Raw genomic sequence first — 25,000 nt, 5'->3', positions numbered from 1 at the left:
AACAGCAAACATGTTTTTATATTGTTTTAGGAAAATACATTTTGCAGATCTATTTCACTTCTTCATATTTTGACTTCCCCTTTATTTTGAATGTTTCAGTTTCAAGTCTCTCTCATCATGCGCTCAGCAGCTCCAGTGGAGATATGGCAATGAGAAACTGAAGTCCTCCTCCAACAGAGCAACATGAACATATATAGGACATAGAACAGATAAAATAGTGCAAGAGAATGTTTGGAGATGTGCAAGTAAATACAAGTAAATGGAATATGATATATAGATAAATAAGCAGCCATATGTAAACAGATGAATGTTCTGGATGTAGAAACCTATGATGTGATAAAGCCCTCCTCCTGTCCTCACCTTGGCTCTGTGTGCGGCCACGTCGCCGTGCAGCTTCTCCTTCTTGTAGTACGGAGAGCCTCGAGCCACAAACCAAACGCTGAGCGACTTCTCGCCCCCCCGCAGGCCGTTCTCCCGCACAGAGAAGATCTGAACGTTCTCCGGTGAAACCTCCAGGAGATCCGCCAGCACTCGACCCAGACGGGAGAACCGGCTCTCCTCGACTCCTCCTCGGCTGAAGAACTCCTGCAGAGTCAGGTCTGAAGAGGAGGAGGAACGTGGTCAGTAGCTTGAAGTACTCAAGTACAAGTTTCAGGTACGTGTACTTTACTATTTCAATTTTCAGCTCCTTTGTACTTCTACTCCTCTACAGTTCAGAGGTAACTGGTGTACTTTTCCTCCACTCCATGTATTTAATACCTTTAGTTACTTCACAGATGTGGATGAATGATGTGAAATATAATCAAGTGTTAAATCAGACTTTAGTTCCACCTGGAGTAAATCCACAAGCTACCCTGCAGTATACAAAGTCATTCAAACTAGCTGCACCTTTACCAGCTTTGAGAACACTTTCATGATCAATCATTATAAAACATATCATATATATTATTCTGAAATGGACCAATCTGCACAATGACTACTTTTACTGTCGCTACTTTCACTATATTCTCCCTTTAGCTTAGCGAAGGTGACGTGAAGTTATGTGCTGTAGTTCCAACATTAGTTAGTGGTGTTAATATGTGGAGATTATCCTGCTGAACTAAACGTGTCAGTATCAGAAACGTTTGTTTGACACTGACATACTGACTACGACATCTCTTTGCCAGTAGTCGAGTAGTGTAGTGGAGGACTGTGGGACTCACTGCTGAAGCGGATGGAGGCGGCGTTGCTCAGCGCCTCCTGCTGCAGCTCCCTCACCTCCACCTGAGCCGAGGAGGTGACGTCGGGCCAGGTTCGGTCCGACACGAGCACCTGCAGCAGGTACGAGCCCGGAGGAGCCCCCTCCCTGAGGCTGAGCGCCCCGGAGCTCTGGTTCAGACTGAACAACCTGAGGGGGGAGAGGGCAAAGTACACACGTCCTTTACTCAAGTAGAAGTACAGATACTCGTGTTTAAGCACGCAATGACTCTAAATAATAATGATCACGCCACCAAACACACATTCAAACTAAAGGAACCAGCCTGTTTGGAAAATGTAAGAAGTAGAAAGTACAGGTATTTGAGTTCAACATGTAAGAAGTAGAAAGTACAGGTATTTGTGTTCAAAATGTAAGAAGTAGAAAGTACAGGTATTTGTGTTCAACATGTAAGAAGTAGAAAGTACAGGTATTTGTGTTCAACATGTAAGAAGTAGAAAGTACAGGTATTTGTGTTCAACATGTAAGAAGTAGAAAGTTCAGGTATTTGTGTTCAACATGTAAGAAGTAGAAAGTACAGGTATTTGTGTTCAAAATGTAAGAAGTAGAAAGTACAGGTATTTGAGTTCAACATGTAAGAAGTAGAAAGTACAGGTATTTGTGTTCAAAATGTAAGAAGTAGAAAGTACAGGTATTTGTGTTCAACATGTAAGAAGTAGAAAGTACAGGTATTTGTGTTCAACATGTAAGAAGTAGAAAGTTCAGGTATTTGTGTTCAACATGTAAGAAGTAGAAAGTACAGGTATTTGTGTTCAAAATGTAAGAAGTAGAAAGTACAGGTATTTGTGTTCAACATGTAAGAAGTAGAAAGTACAGGTATTTGTGTTCAAAATGTAAGAAGTAGAAAGTACAGGTATTTGTGTTCAAAATGTAAGAAGTAGAAAGTACAGGTATTTGTGTTCAACATGTAAGAAGTAGAAAGTTCAGGTATTTGAGTTCAACATGTAAGAAGTAGAAAGTACAGGTATTTGTGTTCAACATGTAAGAAGTAGAAAGTACAGGTATTTGTGTTCAACATGTAAGAAGTCAAAGTAAAAAGTCCTCAGTAAAATAAGTCGTGGAATAAAGTACTGATACCAGAACAATGTACATAGGTACAGCAACGAAGTATTTGTACTCCACTACTTCCCACCTCTGCTGAGGGGGGGGGGGGGGAACAAATTAAAAATTCACATATAGATTACAATTTGTATTAATTTGGTTCAAGTAAGCATTCTCAGATTCATGTCACAGTTTAAATATGTAAAGCTTCTCCTACAGGAAACAGATGATAAGATACTATATATATATAATGTAAAATGTGCAGATCATCTCAAACACACGTTCTGTTTTTGCAACATGTAGCTCTGACACTGCTATATTTTTTATAATTTTTTTACGTTATTATAGTTTTCTTAAAATAGTTCTCTATCTGTGTTTTACATTTTTGTTTTACTTTTATGTACAAATTCAAATTCCTCGTACGTGTCAACCTGCCTGCTGATAACCCTGAATCTGATTTCTCTCTGGTTGTGTTTGTCCTGCTGAAGCTGCTTCCTCCTCCTCCCCTATGGTGTCTGTATGTAAATACCATGCATCCTTACCCCGCTGCGCACTGACTGACGCAGCGGGGTAATTCTCCTCCTTTGTTCCCGGGTCTGTTCTTGTCGTCCCTCCTTACAGGTGTCTCGTTAGAGGAGAAGGAGCATGGAGCGCAATCAGGCTCTGCTTTCCAAACGCCCGCATGAAGCCTCGCCTCATCAAACAAAGCGAGCGCCGTGCTTCACTGGGAATTTTCAATCCGGCTGGTTATGAAGTATTAATAGCACTGTTCCTGACAAGTCAGATCCCCTTCTCTATCTCTCCCTCCTCTGCCCTTTCATTCCCTTTCACTCTTTCTTTGTGTCTGCCTTCAAACCGCCTGTGCCTCTGTCCCAGTTTCCCTTTCTCCTCCTTGTCGCGCTGCACCTTTGTACTGTCTCTTCCTCTCTGGTTTGAGTCTGTCAGCGCTTTTATTTCCTTCCTTTGTCTTCACGCTGCGTGTCACATGAGAGGGGACACTTTGAGAGGAACTCTTCTCTGCTTTAGCTCCGACACATCCTGAGCCTCTGCCACCCTCTCCATGCTTTCATCACAAAGCTACCTGCAGGATTTCATGACCTGGAGTAACGGTGGGCCAATCACTGGACACCAGAATGTTAAAGGACAAGCACTCGTATATTTAGTTGTGTTTGATTATCTTTGATGTGTTCATCAGACGTAGCAACTATGATATTTAGTAGGTGAAGTTATGTTTACAGTGAAGCTCACACAGGCACTTAAAGGTGAGACGCATCATTCATTAGACAAAGCTGAAATGATGAAGCTACGGTAAAGTGATGTAGGGCTAGAGGGACACTAAAGAGTGACGCACACACCTGGGAGACCAGGGGACACTAAAGAGTGACGCACACAGCTGGGAGACCAGGGGACACTAAAGAGTGACGCACACAGCTGGGAGACCAGGGGACACTAAAGAGTGACGCGCACAGCTGGGAGACCAGGGGACACTAAAGAGTGACGCACACAGCTGGGAGACCAGGGGACACTAAAGAGTGACGCACACAGCTGGGAGACCGGGGGACACTAAAGAGTGACGCACACAGCTGGGAGACCAGGGGACACTAAAGAGTGACGCACACAGCTGGGAGACCAGGGGACACTAAAGAGTGATGCACACAGCTGGGAGACCAGGGGGACACTAAAGAGTGACGCACACAGCTTGGAGACCAGGGGACACTAAAGAGTGACGCACACAGCTGGGAGACCGGGGGACACTAAAGAGTGACGCACACAGCTAGGAGACCAGGGGACACTAAAGAGGGACGCACACAGCTGGGAGACCAGGGGACACTAAAGAGTGACGCACACAGCTGGGAGACCAGGGGACACTAAAGAGTGACGCACACAGCTGGGGGACCAGGGGACACTAAAGAGTGACGCACACAGCTGGGAGACCAGGGGACACTAAAGAGTGACGCACACAGCTGGGAGACCTGGGGACACTAAAAAGTGACGCACACAGCTGGGAGACCAGGGGACACTAAAGAGTGACGCACACAGCTGGGAGACCAGGGGACACTAAAGAGTGACGCACACAGCTGGGAGACCAGGGGACACTAAAGAGTGACGCACACAGCTGGGAGACCAGGGGACACTAAAGAGTGACGCACACAGCTGGGAGACCAGGGGACACTAAAGAGTGACGCACGCAGCTGGAGCGCTTGGTGATGTTCAGGATAATAAATCTGAACAACTGTCTCTGTCTCAGAGTTAGTCGTCTCATAACTGTAACTGTGTGTCAGTATATCTGAAATGACTAGGTTAGCTACGTTAGCTAGTTAGCTTACAGCAGATCAGAAGGAGTCATGTGACCACATTGTTCAAATAAGACCAGAAAACATTTCAGGTAAGTTTCCAACAACAGAGACAGTTGTCCAGCTTTAAAATCCTGAATGTCACCAAGCGCTCCAGAACACATCTGACAATCTGCTGTTATGTGAAAACGTCTTGTGTTTTCTCTTAGTTCTATAATCTCTCGACATATCTCTACTTCCACCTCAAATCCTTTTCTTTCCACTTCTCCTTGTCTTGCTGTCTACCCTACTATCTGGTCGCCTTGCTCTCCTTCAAAAGCCCTCAACACCCACCTGCCTAACTTATACTTTTCCATCTCCATTTTCCCCTCCATCACTCCCGTTTTGCATGTCAGATTTCCCCCTTATGTGAGATCAAAGTACCTGGAGGGTTTTCCTTCAAAACGGTAAACCTTCTCACTCCAGTCATCAAGGTCGGGGGATTGAACTCGTCCGAGCACCGTCGTCGGGAGAATACCTGTCATGGGGTAAAAGACACGGGAAAAGTTCTTTAAAAAGCAGAGGCTTTGAAAGGAATTAGTTCTGAGTGCAGAAGATCCCTGCGGTACAACCCAAATATTCAAATTGAAGGAAAGAAAGTGGAGATAAGGTGGCGGGCACGGTCATGGTTTGACAGTCTCACAGCGGGATGATGTACACACATTAGCAATGCTCAAACAGTGTCTTCCAGAAAAAGCTCAACGCTGTAATCTCTTTAGCTGTGAAATCAGCTGCCTTTAAAAATGGCTCCTGCTTATGTTCCCGTCGAACCTGGGACTCGAGACGGAGTTAATTGTTTGCTTCATGGCATGTTGTGGAGCTACGTGATGGATTCCTATTAGCGGGTTAATGCACTTTCATGTGGAAAGGCCCCGGAGACGGATTCCACTAAAAATACATTTCAGAAAACCTTAGTTTCTCCAGAAAATTACAGGAGGCTGACAGATGGTATGAAACGCTAAATAAGTGATGTGGGCTGGAGCAGTCGACTGTGACGAGTCGTAGCCACACGAGCACTCAGGAGGCGGTGGGGGGGGTAGAGGAGCCCCTCGGAGACCAGAGGAGACAATCCACCCAAACCGGTGGCCCTATGATCAATGTCACATGATCTCTTGGACATCTACAACTACAGTCAATCGAGGGTTCTGGAAAGTGAAGCCCAGAGGGGTAAAATACATTTACTCAAGTACTGTACTTTCATACAATTTGAGGTACTTGCACTTTACTTAAGTATTTATATGGTATGCTACTTTGTACTTCTACTCCACTACATGTATTTAACACCTTTAGTTACTTCACAGATGTGGATGAATGATGTGAAATATAATCAAGTGTTGAATCAGACTTTAGTTCCACCTGGAGTAAATCCACAAGCTACCCTGCAGTATACAAAGTCATTCAAACTAGCTGCACCTTTACCAGCTTTGAGAACACTTTCATGATCAATCATTATAAAACATATCATATATATTATTCTGAAATGGACCAATCTGCACAATCACTACTTTTACTGTCGCTACTTTCACTATATTTTGATGATAATACTTTTCTACTTTTACTTGAGGAACATTTTGCAGGACTTTCCAATTCTATGGAAGTCTACGAGTAAAATAACCCAACTTCTCACATGATTTATTAACTCATATTCCTGATTTAGTAAATGACAGGCCCATTTAGAGAGCATTTGAAGATAAAGCATGGTATGCTTTAGGGCGGGGCTACCTTGTGATTGATAGTTTGCCACCATGGCGTTGTCCAGTTGTCAGTTCTACTTTATAGAACTTTAACATCTTGTGTGATTTGAGGTTTTACTCAATAAAAGTTACATTTTTGGTCCCCAAAAAATATAATCGGTCATCCTTTGGTCCAGGCTTTCGTGTCACTTCAGGTTCCACTAATGCTAGCGTGCCATTGAGCAAGACAACTTCTACAGTGAAGTAGAAAGTAGTATTTTGTGATTTTGAGGCTCGAAGGTGTGAAATGAAGGAGCAAGAGCACTCTGCAAAGCCTGTTCCTGGATACATGAAGGTGTACAAGGAAAAATAACCGTGTAGCTGTGAACAGCAGAGAGGAAACAAAGACCGGATGTACGATGATCCATCCGGGTGAAACCACTTTACTTGTATCACTGCCCATACAAACACAATGTTCCCCGCTGTTGGTTCTTCACATTAAAAGCTTTCAGCTGGCAAAGAGACTTGAGCTTCATGGGCCTGGCTATTCTTCAATAAAACAGGTCTATTCAATCAGGTATAGATATATTCTGCATATTCTCAGACTTACAAATCACATGGACGTCCAGCACAAAGAGAGAAAGCAACATTGATCTGTGTTGGGTGTATTATCAATGTAATTATCAATTCTAACAGTGTCGACCCTCTGATAGCTTTGGTCATGGACATTTGGGAACTTAAAAAATGGTTAATTGGCCAAATAAGGTTAAAAAACTCTAGTGTTGACCAGTTCTCCTATGAGAATTATTATGACCCAATATTGGACATCATTTCTTTAACAATGCAATGAACCCACCCTGACCTCTAATCAAGAACAAAATACCAAAATCTTTTGCTATACGCTGAATGTCCAATATGAACTCAAACATACCTTCATAACTGTAGACGACAAAGTTGGTGTGACCCGAGGAGTGAGGGTGGTCATTCCTGTCACCAATCACCACCGTGAGCGTGCTGGTGGAGCTCATTGGAGGAGAGCCGCTGTCAATCATCAGAATGGGGAGGCGGTACTCCTTCTGTCGCTCGCGGTCGAAGGTCCGGAGCGCAGTGATGGCCGCGCTGCCGTTACGGAAGTCCGTCAGGTTGAAGTTTGTGGCGTCGGAGGTGAGCATGAGAAGGCGAATGGAGAACGGGCCGCCGTTGGTGGAGGTGTCCCGGTCGGTGGCGTGGATTAGTAGGGAGGAGTCATTCATTCGGACTGCCTGAGGGGCGGCCATGTTCTCCCAAACCACAGGCTTATAGGACACCTCGAACTCCGGCCCGTTGTCGTTAATGTCGAGTACGGTGACCACCACGATGGCAGTTCCAGTCAATGGTGGACTCCCAGTGTCCGTGGCGAGCACCATGATCCTGTGCTGTGAGATCTTCTCCCGGTCCAGAGAATCGGCCACCACCACCCAACCGGACTGGTCCACCAGGAACTGATTGTAGGGGTCAGAGTCTTTTGAAATACTGTAGGAAAAACGCCCATTTTGTCCCGAGTCCAGATCAGAAGCTGTTACCTGAGCAACGATCGTGCCCACAGGAACGTCTTCAGACATGGCTGGAGACTCGTAGAATTGAGGGAAAAATACAGGTGCGTGGTCGTTGGAGTCTTCCACCTGCACGAGACAGTAGGCCAGGCTGAAGAAATCAGCGTCTTCCGCCTTCAGCGTCAGATTGAACGTCCTCTCACGGGGCTTCTCGAAGTCCACCATCTTCTGGAGTTTGATCACGCCGCGCCTGTTCACTTTGTCTGTCTCCACGAAGAACTTCCTGTCCTCGTCCCCGCCGACGATGCTGAAGGTCACCACAGCGTTCTCTCCTTCGTCTCCGTCTGTGGCGGAAACTACAAGAACCTCGCTGTTCACCTCCAGGTCCTCCGTCACCTGAGCACCAAAGAGGTACATCATGTTCAGTAAAGGGAACTGAGAACTTCCACACCACCACTATGTTACATATAAATACCACTACCATCATTACAAAACACTCTCTGCTATACAACATGTGCAATATTATTATTTTTAATAATGTTCTATAAGAACGGGCAATTGCGTATCTGCCACTACGTTCTTTTGCACTACTAAATACTGCTCGTCACTGTACAGTTTTTTACATTCATTATGTCTGTTTCCTGTAGATATTTAATTGCTCTTTTTACGGCACTGTTAGTGTACAGTTTTATTATTATGCTGCTGTGTTCATTGTATTTTTGTAACTCTGGCACAACTATTTCCTTATGTTTCATTATAATCATTAGAACACTTTAAGTGACCTTGTTGCAACACGTTTCTATATAAATAAACCCGCCTGGCCTTGCTTGACTCACCTGAGTTGTATAGACCCTCTGAGTGAAGACAGGTGGGTGATCATTGACGTCTGAGATCATGATAGTGGCTGTTCCTGTTCCCGCCAAACCCCCTCCGTCCCTGGCCTCCACCACCACCAGATAGCGCTCCTCCACCTCGCGGTCCAGCGAGCGCAGCACCGTGTAGATGGTCCCGCTGCTGGCGTTGATGGAGAACAGGTTGAGGTTAATCTCGTTGCGGACGTTCTTGATGATGCTGTAGGTCATCATGGCGTTCTTGCCCTCGTTGGCGTCGTCCAGGTCCATGGCGCGCATCTCCATGACCGAGGTGTCCGCAGGGGAATTCTCAGGCACTTGCCCGACAAAACATCCGTCTACTTCCAGCGCCGGGCACGGGAAGAAGGGCGCGTTGTCGTTGACGTCTCGGACCTCCAACAACACATCTGCAAATCCCGTGAGTCCTGCCCCTGCCTCGTCGGTGGCGAAGACGAGGAACCTCCAGGCCGCTCGCTCCTCCCGGTCCAGGCGCCGCTGGGCGTAGATTCTCCCGGTGCGTTCGTCAATAGTGAACTCTCCATCGGCGCCCTGGCCATGGAGGGAGTAACGGAGCGCGGTCTGATCAGCTTCCTGGTCCGGATCTGTGGCCGACACCTGCAGAGGAGAGACATTTATATTAATAATAATACGTTTATTTAGTATAGGCAGAAATGAAGGTTAAAACAAAACACAGAACACGTAGAGTACCGAAAGGAAAACATAAGATTTGTTCTCATTTCAAAATATGTAAATGAACTTTGGACAGATCTTGTCATGGTTTTGGATTTATGTTTTAATTTTCCACCTTTTATTTTGAAATGTTTTCCTCCTTGTGTCTTGTCTGGTCCTACTTCCTCTGTCTGCCTTCCTGTCTTTAGTTTCCCAGGGTTGCGGTCGAATAGTCCATTTAGCTTAGGAACCTTCCTAACGGAGTGAAATGACCCGGAAGTCCCTCAGTGGCAGCCATGATAAGTGCCGTTCCAATTCTCTAAATGAAAGGAAAGGAGGTTTCAAACTTCCTTTATAACCTCCTTTAGCTTAGGAACCACTGGACCTCCCTAACCGAAAGGAGAGGAGAACATGCTGCCCCACAATGCCTTGCAGCCGCAGCATTTGCCGTCACACAACAGTCGGCCGTTCACGGAAACAACCGATTATGAACGAGAAATGATATCATGAAAGTTACGGTGCTTATTAAGCATTTTAAAACGTATGTGGTAAGTTGCCAAAGTGCTTTGTTTTGAACGTTCATCAGTATTATAATCAAAAAGAGAAATATGAACGTTAGTTTTTACTGAAATGATCAAATAAAGTCAACATTTCACAGTCTTTACTGAGCTGTGTGGGGTTTGTTCAACTTTTAAAAGATGTTTGAATGGTGATATACACAGTGATAGATGTTCAGGACTAACGTTTATAATAAATACATTTGTATTGATTTTAAGATCTTTTCATACAATCATACGTATTGGGATCATTTGTATTAATGTGGACCGGAGGGAGAGGGTGACGAGCATAAGTTTCACTTTCCTTTTTTATTTCAATTCCAACTTTGGTCATGAAGAATATGTTTCTCTGTTGTCCCCGTTCATAAAGCATAAAACAACAGCATCAGAGCACGGTGCAGAGTCTCTAGATGAGTTTACAGTAGTCCCTCGTTCTTATTAAACATCCATGTTGTAGTCCGCTGTATAGAAAACTGTAGTTTCCATAGTTTCCCCACAGCAGCAGGCGCACATTCATGACCTCCGCTGGCGCATCATAAACACGTCGGATAGTGAAAGTGCAGTCGATTCTCTAAAGTACCGCAGTCTCTTCTCCTAAATCCTTTTGAATTCTCCTATCCACTATCCCTTAACCCCGTGACGTTTCACTCCGAGGTCAAGGAATAGACGATAGGGATAGACGTTAGGAGCTGTTTTTTTGGAGTATTCGACCGCAACCCAGGTGTGTCTGATTGTCTCATTGTGTTCACCTGTTGCCCCCCCCCTCCTTGTGTTTCTGCCTCCCCTGCCCAGCTGTGTCTTGTCCTGTGATTACCCTTCTGTGTATTTAGTCTTGTCTTCCCCTGTGCTCCATGTCTGTTCGTCGTCTCTTCATGTCCTTGTTCCCTAATCGTCTATGCTTGTCCATGTTACCTGCCGTTCTTGTACATGTTCCTGGCTGCTTGTAAGTTTGTTCTTGTCGTGCTCCCTGGTTTTGTTTATGTTAAGTAGTTTCTTGTTTTTCCTGTTTTCAGCTTTTTAATAAAGCTCGCCTTTTTTAGTCCTCTTACTGCATTTGGGTCCTATTTTCCCCAAGCCTGACAGACCTGTCACATCCTAATCAAACCACTGTGTGAAAAACAATCACCTCCAAAAGCACCAACACCACATTCTGTCGGTACTAAATGGATTTCATTATACGAGCAATGAAACACGGCTGCTGAACATTGACTTTTCACTTCAATTAAATAACAGTCCTCCTCATTTCGTTCTTATCAAAAACAGCTTTTTTCAAGCCCAGCATAGAGGGACTGAGCACTGATTGCAGCACAGAGGGATTTAACAACACGGGAATAAACATTTCTCTGATGCCTCGTCCTGTTTGCCTAATTAACCTCCTGCCATCTCTCAGAACGAGGACAGCTCTCACATCTGTCACCGCGACACTCAATGCAATTAAAAGTTAATAGACGCCAACAAAAGCCAGGAAAAAGTAGACTTTGAGCCTTTCTTCCTCCTCTTTTCTCACAGGAGGGGTTTGTTTACAGGAGTCTTTGAAGTCCCCCCCCCCCCCCCCCCGGGTCTCCTGACAACGTGATGCACGGCGACAATATTGAAGACGAGCCGTCGGAGAGGAGGCTGCCGCGCAGGTGAAGTCAAAGAATATTCATTTCAAATTGGATTTTCCCCTCCGCTCACTATCTGCTGAATTGTATTAACACACGGGGCTGAGAGCGGCCTGCGTTCAGGGAGGAGCCGGGAGAAACTGTGGAGAGGAGCGGAGCGTACATCAAATCAATTCCAGCAGGCGAGGGGAAGGAGACTCGGTGACACATGCCTCTCTGACGGGGATTACTTCCCTCTACGACGCACCTCCACTTTCATAATCTGATTTAACTTGGCGGCACATGCATATTACTGTGAATTACCGGAGGTAGGTGTGACGAAAGGTGGGTGAAAGCCACTGAAGAAAAAGGTCGACTGACTTTCTGAAGCAACTCCTCAGTTCCCGTGCCACTTCCTGTCAGGATTCTTTGGGTTTGTTCAATTTGATATTGTGTTAAACAATGTCACACACATGTGATGTGTTAGTATGAGGACACTGGATCTGTGCTGAGGTCTAGAGGCCTTCAGACTAAGGACTGGACAGATCGCCCAACAGTGTCTCAACGCTGCACAATGTCCAATTTTAGAAACCAAGACTGAGGCCTTAATCTAGGGGTTTGCCAGCAAGTGCAAACGCGTTCAGCGATCCAGAACATTTAGGAGAAACGCGCTGCAGCTTCAGAAAGGATGCAGATATAAAAACACAAATGTTCCACATGAAGAAACATCTTCAGCAACTTGAGGAGACATGCGCAGCGCTTACTAAAAGCTGCAAATACAAAACGATGAAGAAGCTCAGAACACAACGGAGACCAGGGGACACTAAAGAGTGACGCACACAGCCGGGAGACCAGGGGACACTAAAGATAGACGCACACAGCCGTGAGACCAGGGGACACTAAAGAGTGATGCACACAGCTGGGAGACCAGGGGACACTAAAGATAGACGCACACAGCCGTGAGACCAGGGGACACTAAAGAGTGACGCACACAGCCGTGAGACCAGGGGACACTAAAGAGTGACGCACACAGCCGGGAGACCAGGGGACACTAAAGAGTGACGCACACAGCTGGGAGACCAGGGGACACTAAAAAGTGACGCACACAGCTGGGAGACCAGGGGACACTAAAGAGTGACGCACACAGCCGGGAGACCAGGGGACACTAAAGAGTGACGCACACAGCTGGGAGACCAGGGGACATTAAAGAGTGACGCACACAGCTAGGAGACCAGGGGACACTAAAGAGTGACGCACACAGCTGGGAGACCAGGGGACACTAAAGAGTGACGCACACAGCTGGGAGACCAGGGGACACTAAAGAGTGACGCACACAGCTGGGACGGGGCGCTTGGTGACGTTCAGGATTATAAAGCTGAACAATTGTCTCTGTTGTTGGAAACTCACCTGAAATGTTTGATGGTCTTATTTTAACAATGTGATCACATGACTCCTTCTGATGTTACTGCAGATCTGCTGTAAGCTAGCTAGCTAACGTAGCTAACCTAGTCATTTCAGATATACTGAAAAACACTTACAGTTATGAGACGACTAACTCTGAGACAGAGACACCGTCCCAGCTGTGTGCGTCACTCTTTAGTGTCCCCTGGTCTCTCAGCTCTGTGCGTCACTCTTTAGTGTCCCCTGGTCTCCCAGCTGTGTGTGTCACTCTTTAGTGTCCCCTGGTCTCCCGTTCTTGCAGCGTATTATATTTGCAGCGTTCTGTTTGAAAGGCAGGTGAAAGCCACTGAAGAAGAAGGTCGACTCCTCAGTTCCCGTGCCACTTCCTGTCAGGATTCTTTGGGTTTGTTGAATGTGAGATTGTGTTAACCAATGTCACACACATGTGATGTGTTAGCATGGGGACACTGGATCTGTGGCTCTGGGCTATCTCACCTCTACGTTTAACGCGTGACCAATACTATTAGATTTGTCTGTTTTAAACCTGATATATTTTCACAACACACTCCTCCATGGTTAAACAGTTTCACGTTGGGCTGGATGGAACGGTTATTTAAAGCTTAACAGTCGAAAACATTAAACGTGCCAAACAGCCATCTATTCATTCCACTCTTTCTGATATTTCTGACTAAATAAAACACAAGTACAGTTTATATTACAACGCCATAACAACCCTATGTGGTAAAATAGTAAATAAATAAACCTTGTAGAAAACAGAAGCTTCTGAAATGTAGAAATAAAAAGTAGTAATTCGACTCCCACTGCAGTCAGCATGTCGTTGTGTCCCTGAGACACTTCAAGTGCTCCTGTGGGGATTGCCCACAGTATTGAGTATGGAAGTCGCTTTGGATAAAAGCGTCTAACAAGTGACATGTAATGTAATGTAATGTAATATCTGAAATGTGGGCGGGCTTACACCCACGGCCAGATCAGAAACAATGAGACGCGTTTTGGACGTAATATGGTCTGTGTTTACATTAGCAAGCATCGCTAACACTCAGAGCTAACTTGTACTGGAGAGAGCATGTGTGAAGAAGCAGGAAATAAAAAGGAACTCACCTTGTGGTAAACCTGAGAGAGAAAAAGAGTTTGAGCTCCATACTGTTTCAGAGACAATGTGGGTTTGAACATAATATGGCGTTTAATCACGGTAGCATTTTGCTGAGTTTCTGGGTAGAATTCTCCTGCATAAGCTCCGCCCCCTTCTTTTTGTTTTGTTTTCAAATGTATTTATTTTTTAAAGCTACGGGCCCAGGATCATGATCTGTTTGGTATTTTGAGCAAAACACTTCATAGACATGTTTTTTATATATTTGTATATATCTAAGACCTATAATATATGCCTAAAAATAGTATAATAGGAGACCTTTAAGTGCCATAATTTACTAGACGACATTAAAAGATGGCCAAACATGGCGCTGACTGACCTCCAGGAGGAAGACGGGCAGCTGAGTGAGCTCCTCGGTGACGGACGCCTGGTATTCGCTGCGGCTGAAGACGGGCGCCTCGTCGTTGAGGTTCAGCACCTGCACCACCACCAGCGTCTCGTTCTCCCACTTCCCGTCGGAGGCCACCAGGCGCAGCTCGTAGCGCTGCTCCAGCTCGAAGTCCAGCGGCTGGGCCACGAAGATGGTGCCAACCTCAGGTTCCACGTCGAAGGAACCCATCGCGTTCCCCGCCGTGATCTGGTAGCGCAGCTTGGCGTTGGCGCCTGCAGATTCAAGATTCAAAATGTTAATAATCACTGTTCCCCCGGCTTGAGCTTCAATCTCAGGATCCATGTATTTATGATCCTCTCCAGAATGGAAGTAGTCATCACATACAGAGCATCAACTAGTTCCTGAACAGTGTCCTTCACATGCTGATATCCAAGAGAGGGAGTTACACAGTCACAAGATGGAGGAATACCGGTTCTTCTAGGTAATCATACATCCTGTCATGTAATACTTTTTCTCAAAATGTTGGCTTTTTTCTGAAAATCTCAACATGTTGGCCTTTTTCTGAAAATATAAAAATTCTGACTTTTTCTCAAAATTCTGACTTTTTCTCAAAATTCTGACTTTTTCTCAAATTCTCAAAATTCTCACTTTTTCTCAAAATCTCAAAATTCTCACTTTTTCTCAAAGATCTGACTTTTTCTCAAAAATCTGACTTTTTCTCAAAGATCTGACTTTTTCTCAAAAATCTGACTTTTTCTCAAAGATCTGACTTTTTCTCAAAAATCTGACTTTTTCTCAAAGATCTGACTTTTTCTCAAAAATCTGACTTTTTCTCAAATTCTCAAAAATCTGACTTTTTCTCAAAAATTTGACTTTTTCTCAAAAATCTGACTTTTTCTCAAAATCCTGACTTTTTTCTCAAAATTCTGACTTTTTTCTCAAAAGTCTGACTTTTGAGAAAAAAGTCAGGATTTTTGAGAAAAAGTCAGATTGTTTTCTCAAAAGTCTGACTTTTCCTCAAAACTCAGACTTTTTCCCAAAATCTAAAAAATTCTGACTTTTTTCTCAAAATTCTGACTTTTTCTCAAAATCCTGACTTTTTCCTCAAAATCTCAAAATCCTGACTTTTTCCTAAAAATCTCAAAATTCTGACTAATTCTCAAAAATTCGGACTTTCTGACAAATTAAATAATGTACATTAAGACCAAATTAAATACGGTTCATTGCGGTGATAACTATTTATATAAATTAGTAGATTGCAAGAGGACAAACAGATGAATGTTTATCGGGGCACTTCACAGAGCGCAGGTGTTCTTATGGCCTGTGGGATGAAAGTGTCCCTGAGTGAGGAGGTGGAGAGGTTCACTTTAAAGAGGCCTTACTAGGCTTTGAGGGGTTGTGTGCATGCTAATGGTCTGCAGAGGCTGACATCCCTGTGTTCTGGGGTTCACACTGGGCTTCTGAAGGCCAGCTAAAACCTCTTCTTTCAGCCTTTTATCATAACCATGTACCGGCCATCAACACATTTATTTTACTTCCTTTCTGCTATTTTTAAATCTTCTCATCTTTGTTTCCTCCCTGCAGACTTTCTTATTCTTTCCTCTCTGTTTGCATTTCTATTTTCCCCTAAACTATAGTTTCCCTCATTTCCTCTGCTTTCCTGATGCTGTGAAGAAATGCTGATACACACACACACACACACCACAAACCACACACCACACAGCACACCCACACACACACACACACACACACACACACACACACACACACACACACACACACACACACACACACACACACACACACACACACACACACACACACACACACACACACACACACACACACACACACACACACATATCCAGATGCATGTTGGGAGCCCAGAGGCAGGTCTGAGGGTCTCTCTGCTCTGTTTACTGGCACCAAGGAGACTTTAGGAGACAAACACCATCTGCAGAGACATGGAGGACCTTCATTACCACACCGGAGAGAGAGAGAGAGTGTGTGTGTGTGTGTGTGTGTGTGTGTGTGTGTGTGTGTGTGTGTGTGTGTGTTGGGGAAAAAGCTTAAGTGCACCGGTCCGTCACAGCATCTGAGCACGATCCGTCGTGACACTGGGAGTGTGTGTGTGTAAGTGTGTGTGAGGGGAGTAGCTCCAGCGGTTTGGTGCCTCAGGCTGCCTCCCTAATGATCAGACTGGCCATATGGTGTTGCCCTCCTCTCACACACACACACACACACACACACACACACACACACACACACACACACACACTGATTTGATTTGCCGCGCTGCAGGAGGCGCAGGTTTGAGATTAAGGTCAGATGCGCTCCTCGTGAGGAGCGCCTGCGGGGGAAGTCGTCCCTGAGCGCTGACTTGCAGGTCGACACTCTGAAGGACTCACACTCATCACTGGAGCAAAGTTTAATTTCCATTTAACACCGCCGCATTAGAAAATATATCAAATGTTTGTGGCCTCGGATGGCTGCAGGAGATACTGTCGCCTTTTAAATTCACTCTGTAGAAATCCTGTACCGGAAAAATGAAGAACATTTTGATTGAAGTGGCACATTTTGGGATAAATGTTCGTATGATTATTACAAATAAATGCCTTAAATGACTAATTTGGTACTGAAATGTTCATTGAAAAGTGTAAAACACAGTCAAAAAGACCAAACAACGGTCATGGACGTATAAGGAAATATTATAATAAGAAAGACACAAAGAAATCTGAAAAATCTATTAAAAAAGGTAAAGAAAACAAATAAAAGTTCAGATTCATGCTCTTTGAAAAGGTGTTTACATGTGTGTTCAGACACAAACAGATAGTTAGTGAAATACACTCCTGAATGTGGATTCTAGATGTTTTCGCACCACTATTCGGAAAGAAAACATGTGATGGAGGCAGAAATCTCTTCACTAATAAGTTCATTTAAACACGTGTTTGCCTCTGGTGTAAACTCTCACACGCTGACTCAGCCGTTTTCATTCATGCCTGTTAGGAAGTTTTTGCTAAAATGACGAAAATACCCCTCCCCTTGTGTTGAGGGGTGTTTGTTAGTCACCCTGAGACACAACCGGGGATAGAGCGTCTGGGAGGGGATCATCGGCAGTTTGCTACCGTAGCGTTTCTTTACCGCGTGTTCAGCGTCTTCCTGAAGCTCACAGGGAATAAAACACTACATTTAAACGACTACTGCACATTAAACAAACTGAAGCGCTGATTCACTCTGCACTGGAGATTCAAACAGAAAGGAGAGTCTCAAGGTTGCAGTGAGAGAGCTTTTTATGTAAATAATCAGAGAGAGATCAGACAGCACCTGTTAGCACGTTAGCTACATGTTAGCTCCAGAGAGCAGCGGTGGGAAATGACTTTAAGTTACATTTTGAAGTACTTTTCTGAGTATTTTGCACCTCTTCTTCTCCCACATTGAACATCGCAGAGACTCCGTTCAAACATCAAAACGTTCAGCTTGGTCGGGAATCGATGGCTATTACTTTTATCATTCATAACTTTCATAATTCCAGAGATACAGCCCATAATTCATCAAATGTTTAACATGGAAGTCAATGGAGAAACTCTTCAGACTTCAACAATCTTCATGCGACTTCAACTGCGAACTGCTCCTTCATACTTTCACTCAGAAACCTCATTCCAACTTTAAAATGTTGCACATCTTTCTGACATTATTCGTGTTAAACAACTTTTAAATCTGATTCATACTTTTAGAAATATTAAACATTGTTCAGACCTTGGTAAAGAGGCCTTCTTCAGATTTTAACATTAGTGTGTATTGAGCAGCTCGTTAAGGTGTGTGATCTCAAAGCTAGAGTGGAGGACAGCTTGAAATTCGCCTTCATATTTTTTTTTAAACCTGCCATAATTCCCAAACCCTACATTCCTGAGACATAATTTGTCATGACAAACGTAGGAAAACATCTCGTAGCTTGAAAAATGAAAAAAAATTAAGCAAAATAATTAAACAAAATGCCTCTTGAGGGCATGAAGTGACAAAAACTTTCAACATGTCTCCATTAAACCCCATTGTAAATTCAAGCTGATCTTTACTCACAGCATTAGCCGCACACCTTTAGTTAATCTGCCAAAAAGGCCACATTATTAACCCGAAAGTACACAAAAAGCACACTTCAGATGCTCAACTTCATTCAGATGCTTCACGCTTCACGCGAAATTTCACCGATATCTGTTACGGTTCTTCAACAAAACGTTCACATGTAAGAGGTTTATCTCTCATTCAGAACAATGAAAAGGCTCTCCTCTCACTGATTACTGCACATCAAACAGCAGCAGACTTCAGATAATGGTTAATGGTCCTGCCCTCAACAGCTCTACGTCAAATCTGAGATCTCACCATAGGCTGTTGCCATGGAAACGCATCCCTCGCCATAAAACACGATGTCGCTGTAGCTCCAATGGACACGGTCCGATCGTCCCCCAAACTTCACTTGTATATCACCGGTCCATGCCTCAACAGCTCTACGTCAAATCTGACATCTCACCATATGCCGTTTCCCTCGCCATAAAACACGATGTTGTAACGCCTATGAAAAGGGTCAAAACAGCACCAGACTTCAGATAATGGTTAACGGTCCAGCCCTCAACAGCTCTACGTCAATTATGGGGTGTTATCATATGCCGTTTCCATGGAAACGCATCCCTCGCCATAAAAGACGATGTTGCTATAACTCCAATGAAAATGTTCAAAAAGTGCTCAAACTTCACATGTGTGCTAACAGTCCAGCCGTGAAGACATCTACGGGACAGTTTTGAGATTTCTTCAATTGCCGTTGCCATGGCAACACAATGCTCACCATGAAACACAGTTTTCTCATAACTTCAGTGAAAATGCTCCAAACGGCCCAAAACTTCACAGGTTTGGTAACGATGCAGTTAGATGCGCCATCAACGCATCTAAGCGTATTATGGTATGTCATCAAATGCCGTTGGCATGGCGTCAGATCATTCGCCATCAAGTTAGTTCAAAAGTTTGCAGTTCAAATATTCTGCTGCTTTTCCAAGCCTTTTTACTTTCTTTTCTTCTCTCATCACACATTCAAGCCCCCAGTGTTCATGTATCATTTCAATCTAAATTATTCACTTTCTTCTTACACATTACATTTCAGCATAAAGCATTCCCACTAGCAATTTCTTCAGGAATTGCATTCTCTAGTTCCATTTAATGCTAATTTACATTTCTACTCCCTTACAATTAAAGGGGAAATAATGTACTCAGCTCTTGTGAGACAGGGGGGGGGAGGGGGGGAGAGAGGAGCGCTTGTCTTGTTGTTCTCAGATTTGTTTGCCTCCCGCTGCTTCTTGGTTAGAAACGGAGGAGGAAGAGGAGCGAGGGACAAACACAAACAAAGAGACGAAGATCAAAACTGCTGAACTCAAGGGAGGAACAACACTCACTAACAAGCAGGAGGGGGGGGAGGAAGGGAGGAGGAGAGGAGGAGGAGAGGAGGAAGGGAGGAGGAGAGATGAGGGAGGAAAGGAAAGGAGGGATAAGTAAAGTGAAGAAGAGAGGAGATGAAAGTCATAAAGTCCTATTGTTCACAGTGCTGACAACTAGGCTAAAAGGAGGAGAGAGGAGAAAGGAGAGCAGATGAGGACAGAGGAGATGATGCACAGTCAGTCTCACCCTCGTCTTCGTCGTTGGCGGTGACGGTGAGCAGGGTGAAGCCCACCTCCTGGTCCTCCTCCACGCTGAGCTCGTACTGCGGGCGAGGGAATGCCGGCGCGTTGTCGTTCACGTCCGTGACGAAGATCCTGACGTACGCCGTGTCTGCGAGACGGAGAGAAACACCAATCACAATCCGGTATTCACCTTATGTAGCCCCGCCCCTTTCCCTACTTCCTGTTCAACCAATCAATCAACAACATTATTAATCCTGCAAGGGGCAAGCTGGCGACGCTATGCCAAGAAATAGCAATTAAGCTCTAATTGGTAATGACAATGAGTGTGTGTGTGTTTGTGTGTGTGTGTGTGTGTGTGTGTGTGTGTGTGTGTGTGTGTGTGTGTGTGTGTGTGTGTGTGTGTGTGTTACCGGTGTTGGGCTGCCCCTGCAGGCCCGGCCTGGCGGACTCTGAGCCGTCCTGACTCTGCACCTCGATCAGATACGAGGACTTCTGCTCGCGGTCGAAAGACGCTTGAGTCACGATGACGCCGCTGAGAGGGTCGATGCTGAAGAACTGAGAGTCACCACTCTCATCCTTCAGGATCACATAGTGCACCTGGAGGAGAGGAGGAGGAGGAAGAGGAGGAGGATGAAGAAGAAGAAGAAGAAGGAGGAATAGTTTATTTTATTTGCATATTGACTGGTTAATGTGCAAATACATTTGTGTTTTACAGCTGTATTCCTCTGCCTGTATTGTTTTGTGTTCATTTGCTGTAACTTTGTTCATGCTGCCCTCTTGGCCAGGTGACTCTGGAAAAAGAGATATTAAAGGTCACCTAGTATGCAAAATCCACTTGTTCATGTCTTTTATACAAAAAAGACCCGCTCTCTTTTGTCTGAAAATGAGCTGATCAGATTTTGGCCACTTTATGATGTCATAATGATGTGTTGTCTTGTGTAACCATTAGCCAATCACCAACCAAGGTAACCCCCCCCCCCCACCACCACCTTATCACCTGAATCTCCTCCTAGAGCACCATTGAGTTCTTTGTAACCAAATCTCTCTCAGAGGGGCGTGGGGAGGGGCTCCTTATTTTCATCTGAAGTAACAGACAGAGAATCAGCACTTTTGAGACAGGGCTGAAACAGAGGGGATTATGGGTAATGCTGCAATGATCTGTTTGGTGTTTCAGCCAATCAGAGACAGGCTCTGGATATATCTGAGACCTGTACTATATTGATGAAAATATAACAGGGGACCTTTAATCTCAGTGAGACTTTTACCTGGTTAAATAAAGGATATATATAATAAGGATAGTGAGCAGGTGTGTTCAGGTGCTCCTCACCTCCCCGTGCAGACCAGAGTCCAGGTCTGAGGCGGACACCTGAGCCACGGAGGTGCCGACCTCCGCCCCCTCAGGCACCGTGGCCTCGTAGGTGGAGGACAGGAAGAAGGGGACGTTGTCGTTCACGTCTGACGGAGCAAACAGAAGCAAGACGCATTGACTTGGTGTGCAAACTTTGGGAAAAATAACAATGATTTCAACAGAGTAGTTCAGGAAATAAGTCAGCATTCAAGACATGTATCGTATCGTATAGTTTCCTTTTGTGTCGTATGATATCGTATTGTTTTGTATCGTATGGTTTCATATTATATCAAGTCAAATCGTAATGTATCGTTTGTAATGTATCGTTTGTAATGTATCGCATCGTAATTTATCATTTTTTAATGTATCGTTTTGTATTGAATCGTTTTGTAATGTATCGTAGCCTATCTTAATGGACGTTTTGTATCATATCGTTACGTATAGTATTGTTTCGTACTGTGTCTTATTATATTGTAACTTTTTGTATCGTTTTTATCGTATTGTTTTTTTCATTTTGTACCGATCAGTTCGTATCCTAATGTTTCGTGTTGTACGTATCCTTTTGTATCAAATTGTTTCATAGCCTATTGTATCATTTTGTAATGTATCATTTTGTAATGTATCATTTTGTAATGTAGCATTTTGTAATGTAGCATTTTGTAATGTATCATTTTGTATTGTAGCATTTTGTATTGAATCGTTTTGTAATGTATAGTATCGTATTGGATGTGTTGTATCATATCGTTACGTATAGTATTGTTTCGTACTATGTCTTATCATATTGTAACATTTTGTATCGTTTTTATCGTATTGTTTTCTTCAATTTGTACCGACCAGTTCATATCGTAATGTTTCGTGTTGTACGTATCGTTTTGTATCAAATATTTTGATACAAAAATGTTGTATCGTATCATTTCTTATCGTAGCGAATCGTATTGCTCCGTATCTTTTTGTGTTGTATTGTATGATATCATTTCATATCTTTACGTATTATTTAAGCTTTAATATTAAGCCATTTTTCAGATTTTCTTTAACTAATGATGCTTCTCAAAATAGGATATTTTAATAATTGTTCGAGACATGAGTGTAAATGACACCTATGGAGCAGAGCTTTCTAAATGTAAGGTTTTAGTTTAGTTTTGTTGTTGTAGGAACTGGCAGGGGAACACATACAGTCTGCTGCCTCCATGACATCTGATTAAATCGGATTAAGAACTGACAGAAAGACAGAAACACACAAAGAAAAAGAAGCAGCAGGAAACCAGAAACAAGCAGATAGAACGTTTGTGGTTTTTGCAAAATTCTCAACAGTAAAGAAGATTAAAAAGTAAAACAAATACAGAAAGAAAGCAGGAGAAAGAGTCCGTCAGAGAGTTGGGCTGTGTCTCAGTGCTAATGAAAACCCGACTTATTAGCGAGGCATTATCCTCCAAACAGCGTGAAGAGTCCACAAAGCAGCTCTCACTTTCCGGCTCTCTAAGCCAATTACAGCATTCGTTCAAAGTCGGGGAGTTTCTCCTTTTCCCCTCTCTCCTCTTCCTCTTCCTCACTGTCGGAGACGGCTAGGGACTCTCTGAGCTACTCTTCATTATTCCTCCGCACATTTCTCTTTGTCATCTTCCAGCAGTGTCGCTCATTATAGTTTCAGACGCTCCCTGAACGCCTCTTTCTCTCGCGCTGGTCACATCTGAACCGTGACTCTTATTCAGCGGAGTAAATGTGCTCCTAATTTTAAAACATGCCAGAGAAAGTAAGGAAGTGGGGTAGTAGGGTGGAGGGTTTTAAATTAGGAGTGCTACATATTTAGCAAGGAGAGAGGAAGATAGGGCAAACGTTTTAACTTATAGAGATCACCATGAAACTTCCCCACTTCATTACTGACATTAGAACTATTATTTTCTGTATTACATGTTTTCTGAAAGGTTGTGTTTAAATATGCAAATCAGGCACTATTCTTTTAAGTATTTGCTATTTTGCATTAGTTCCAGGAAATAAAATGTGAACATTTGATAAAGTCAGGTTTATTTTGTTGAGAGTCAAAGGTTTTTATAGAGGATATCTCTTATAGCCCAACATTAGCCACCTTTAGCTTAGCGGTGGTGACGTGAACTCATGTGACCGTGCTGTAGTTCCTTTATAGCCCAACATTAGCCACCTTTAGCTTAGCGGTGGTGACGTGAAGTCATGTGACCGTGCTGTAGTTCCTTTATAGCCCAACATTAGCCACCTTTAGCTTAGCGGTGGTGACGTGAACTCATGTGACCGTGCTGTAGTTCCTTTATAGCCCAACATTAGCCACCTTTAGCTTAGCGGTGGTGACGTGAACTCATGTGACCGTGCTGTATTTCCTTTATAGCCCAACATTAGCCAACTTTAGCTTAGCGGTGGTGACGTGAAGTCATGTGACCGTGCTGTAGTTCCTTTATAGCCCAACATTAGCCACCTTTAGCTTAGCGGTGGTGACGTGAAGTCATGTGACCGTGCTGTAGTTCTTTTATAGCCCAACATTATTTTTTCCTTCAGAAATCATGAAGTGGTGTTGATATGTGGAGATGATCCTGCTGAACTAAACGTGTAAGTATCATAAAGAGTGATGTGGAGGCAACCAGGGAGATGCTGCCTTCAGGGTCCAACACAGAAGTAAATAGTAACCAGGACTATTCAAACATAACACCTGCACTGTTTTTACAAGACTTTAATCTGCACTCTCATCTGCACACTTATGTAAATATATTTAACGCCTGAATTTCCCCAAGGGGATAAATAAAGTTCCACCTCATCTTATCTTATGACATCCCTACTCCCCTTTATTAAAGAGCACACCCTCCCCTCACCTGTCACGTTGACGTAGACGGTGGTGAAGGAGGCGAGCGGGACGGCGGCCACGTTCTGGACCCTCACTCGCAGCGTGAAGAGGCGCGTGGTCTCGTAGTCCAGGTTCTCGGCCACCAGGATGGAGGCGGAGCTGTCGGCCCGGTTGGGTTTGATGTAGAACCGCACCGGCATGTTGGTCTCCGGCACCTGACCCTCCTCCAGGTTGTAGGTGACCCGGGGGTCGCCCAGCGGGGACGTCGCCTTGATGGTCTGAGAGAGAGAAGAGAGAGAAGAGGTCAGAGTAGTCGTGCACCAATCTGAAGGTCGGCGGTTCGATCCCCAGCCCCTGCAACATGTTGAAGAAACTGTCCCGAGTGTCTTTGGGCAAGATATCAAACCCTGAGTTACTCCTGATCCATTGGTGTAAGAACGTGTGGTGAAATATAAACTGAGTACTATCTGTACATACTTGTACTTTACTTGAGTGTGTTTTTGGGCTACTTCATACTTTTACTCCACAACAACGAATCAAAAGAAGAACAAACAAAACCTATGGACAGGTTGTAAAATGTGATGTAGAGTACAACATCATATTTAAGTACACCTATAAAATGTAGTTTTAAAAACATTTCTAGACGTTTTTTCTGCAATGAACACTTTCACTCTTAATACTTTAGGTACATATAACTGCTCATATTTTTAAACACATGTAGAAATCACATTTCTATTCATATGTTATTCTCAACTCAGGACTTTTCCTTTTTAATTAGTATTTGTAAAG

The 25,000-nt window shown here is 44.0% G+C and overlaps 1 protein-coding gene across 1 annotated transcript in view; it reads right to left on the bottom strand.

The window, feature by feature from the left end:
• si:dkey-22o22.2 (neural-cadherin) overlaps window positions 1–25,000 on the bottom strand; it is a 130,077-nt gene that overhangs the window by 17,820 nt on the left and 87,257 nt on the right. Inside the window, 10 exon segments of the mRNA XM_034148108.1 lie at window positions 361–599; window positions 1,203–1,387; window positions 5,014–5,107; window positions 7,234–8,230; window positions 8,671–9,300; window positions 14,383–14,666; window positions 20,062–20,205; window positions 20,468–20,654; window positions 21,385–21,512; window positions 24,240–24,489. Coding sequence (XP_034003999.1) covers window positions 361–599; window positions 1,203–1,387; window positions 5,014–5,107; window positions 7,234–8,230; window positions 8,671–9,300; window positions 14,383–14,666; window positions 20,062–20,205; window positions 20,468–20,654; window positions 21,385–21,512; window positions 24,240–24,489 — 3,138 coding nt within the window.

The sequence above is a fragment of the Trematomus bernacchii genome, unplaced genomic scaffold, assembly GCF_902827165.1.
Source record: "Trematomus bernacchii unplaced genomic scaffold, fTreBer1.1, whole genome shotgun sequence".
Lineage (NCBI taxonomy): Eukaryota > Metazoa > Chordata > Actinopteri > Perciformes > Nototheniidae > Trematomus > Trematomus bernacchii.
Note: the sequence above shows the minus strand (reverse complement) of the source record. Positions and strands in the feature narration are given on the sequence as shown.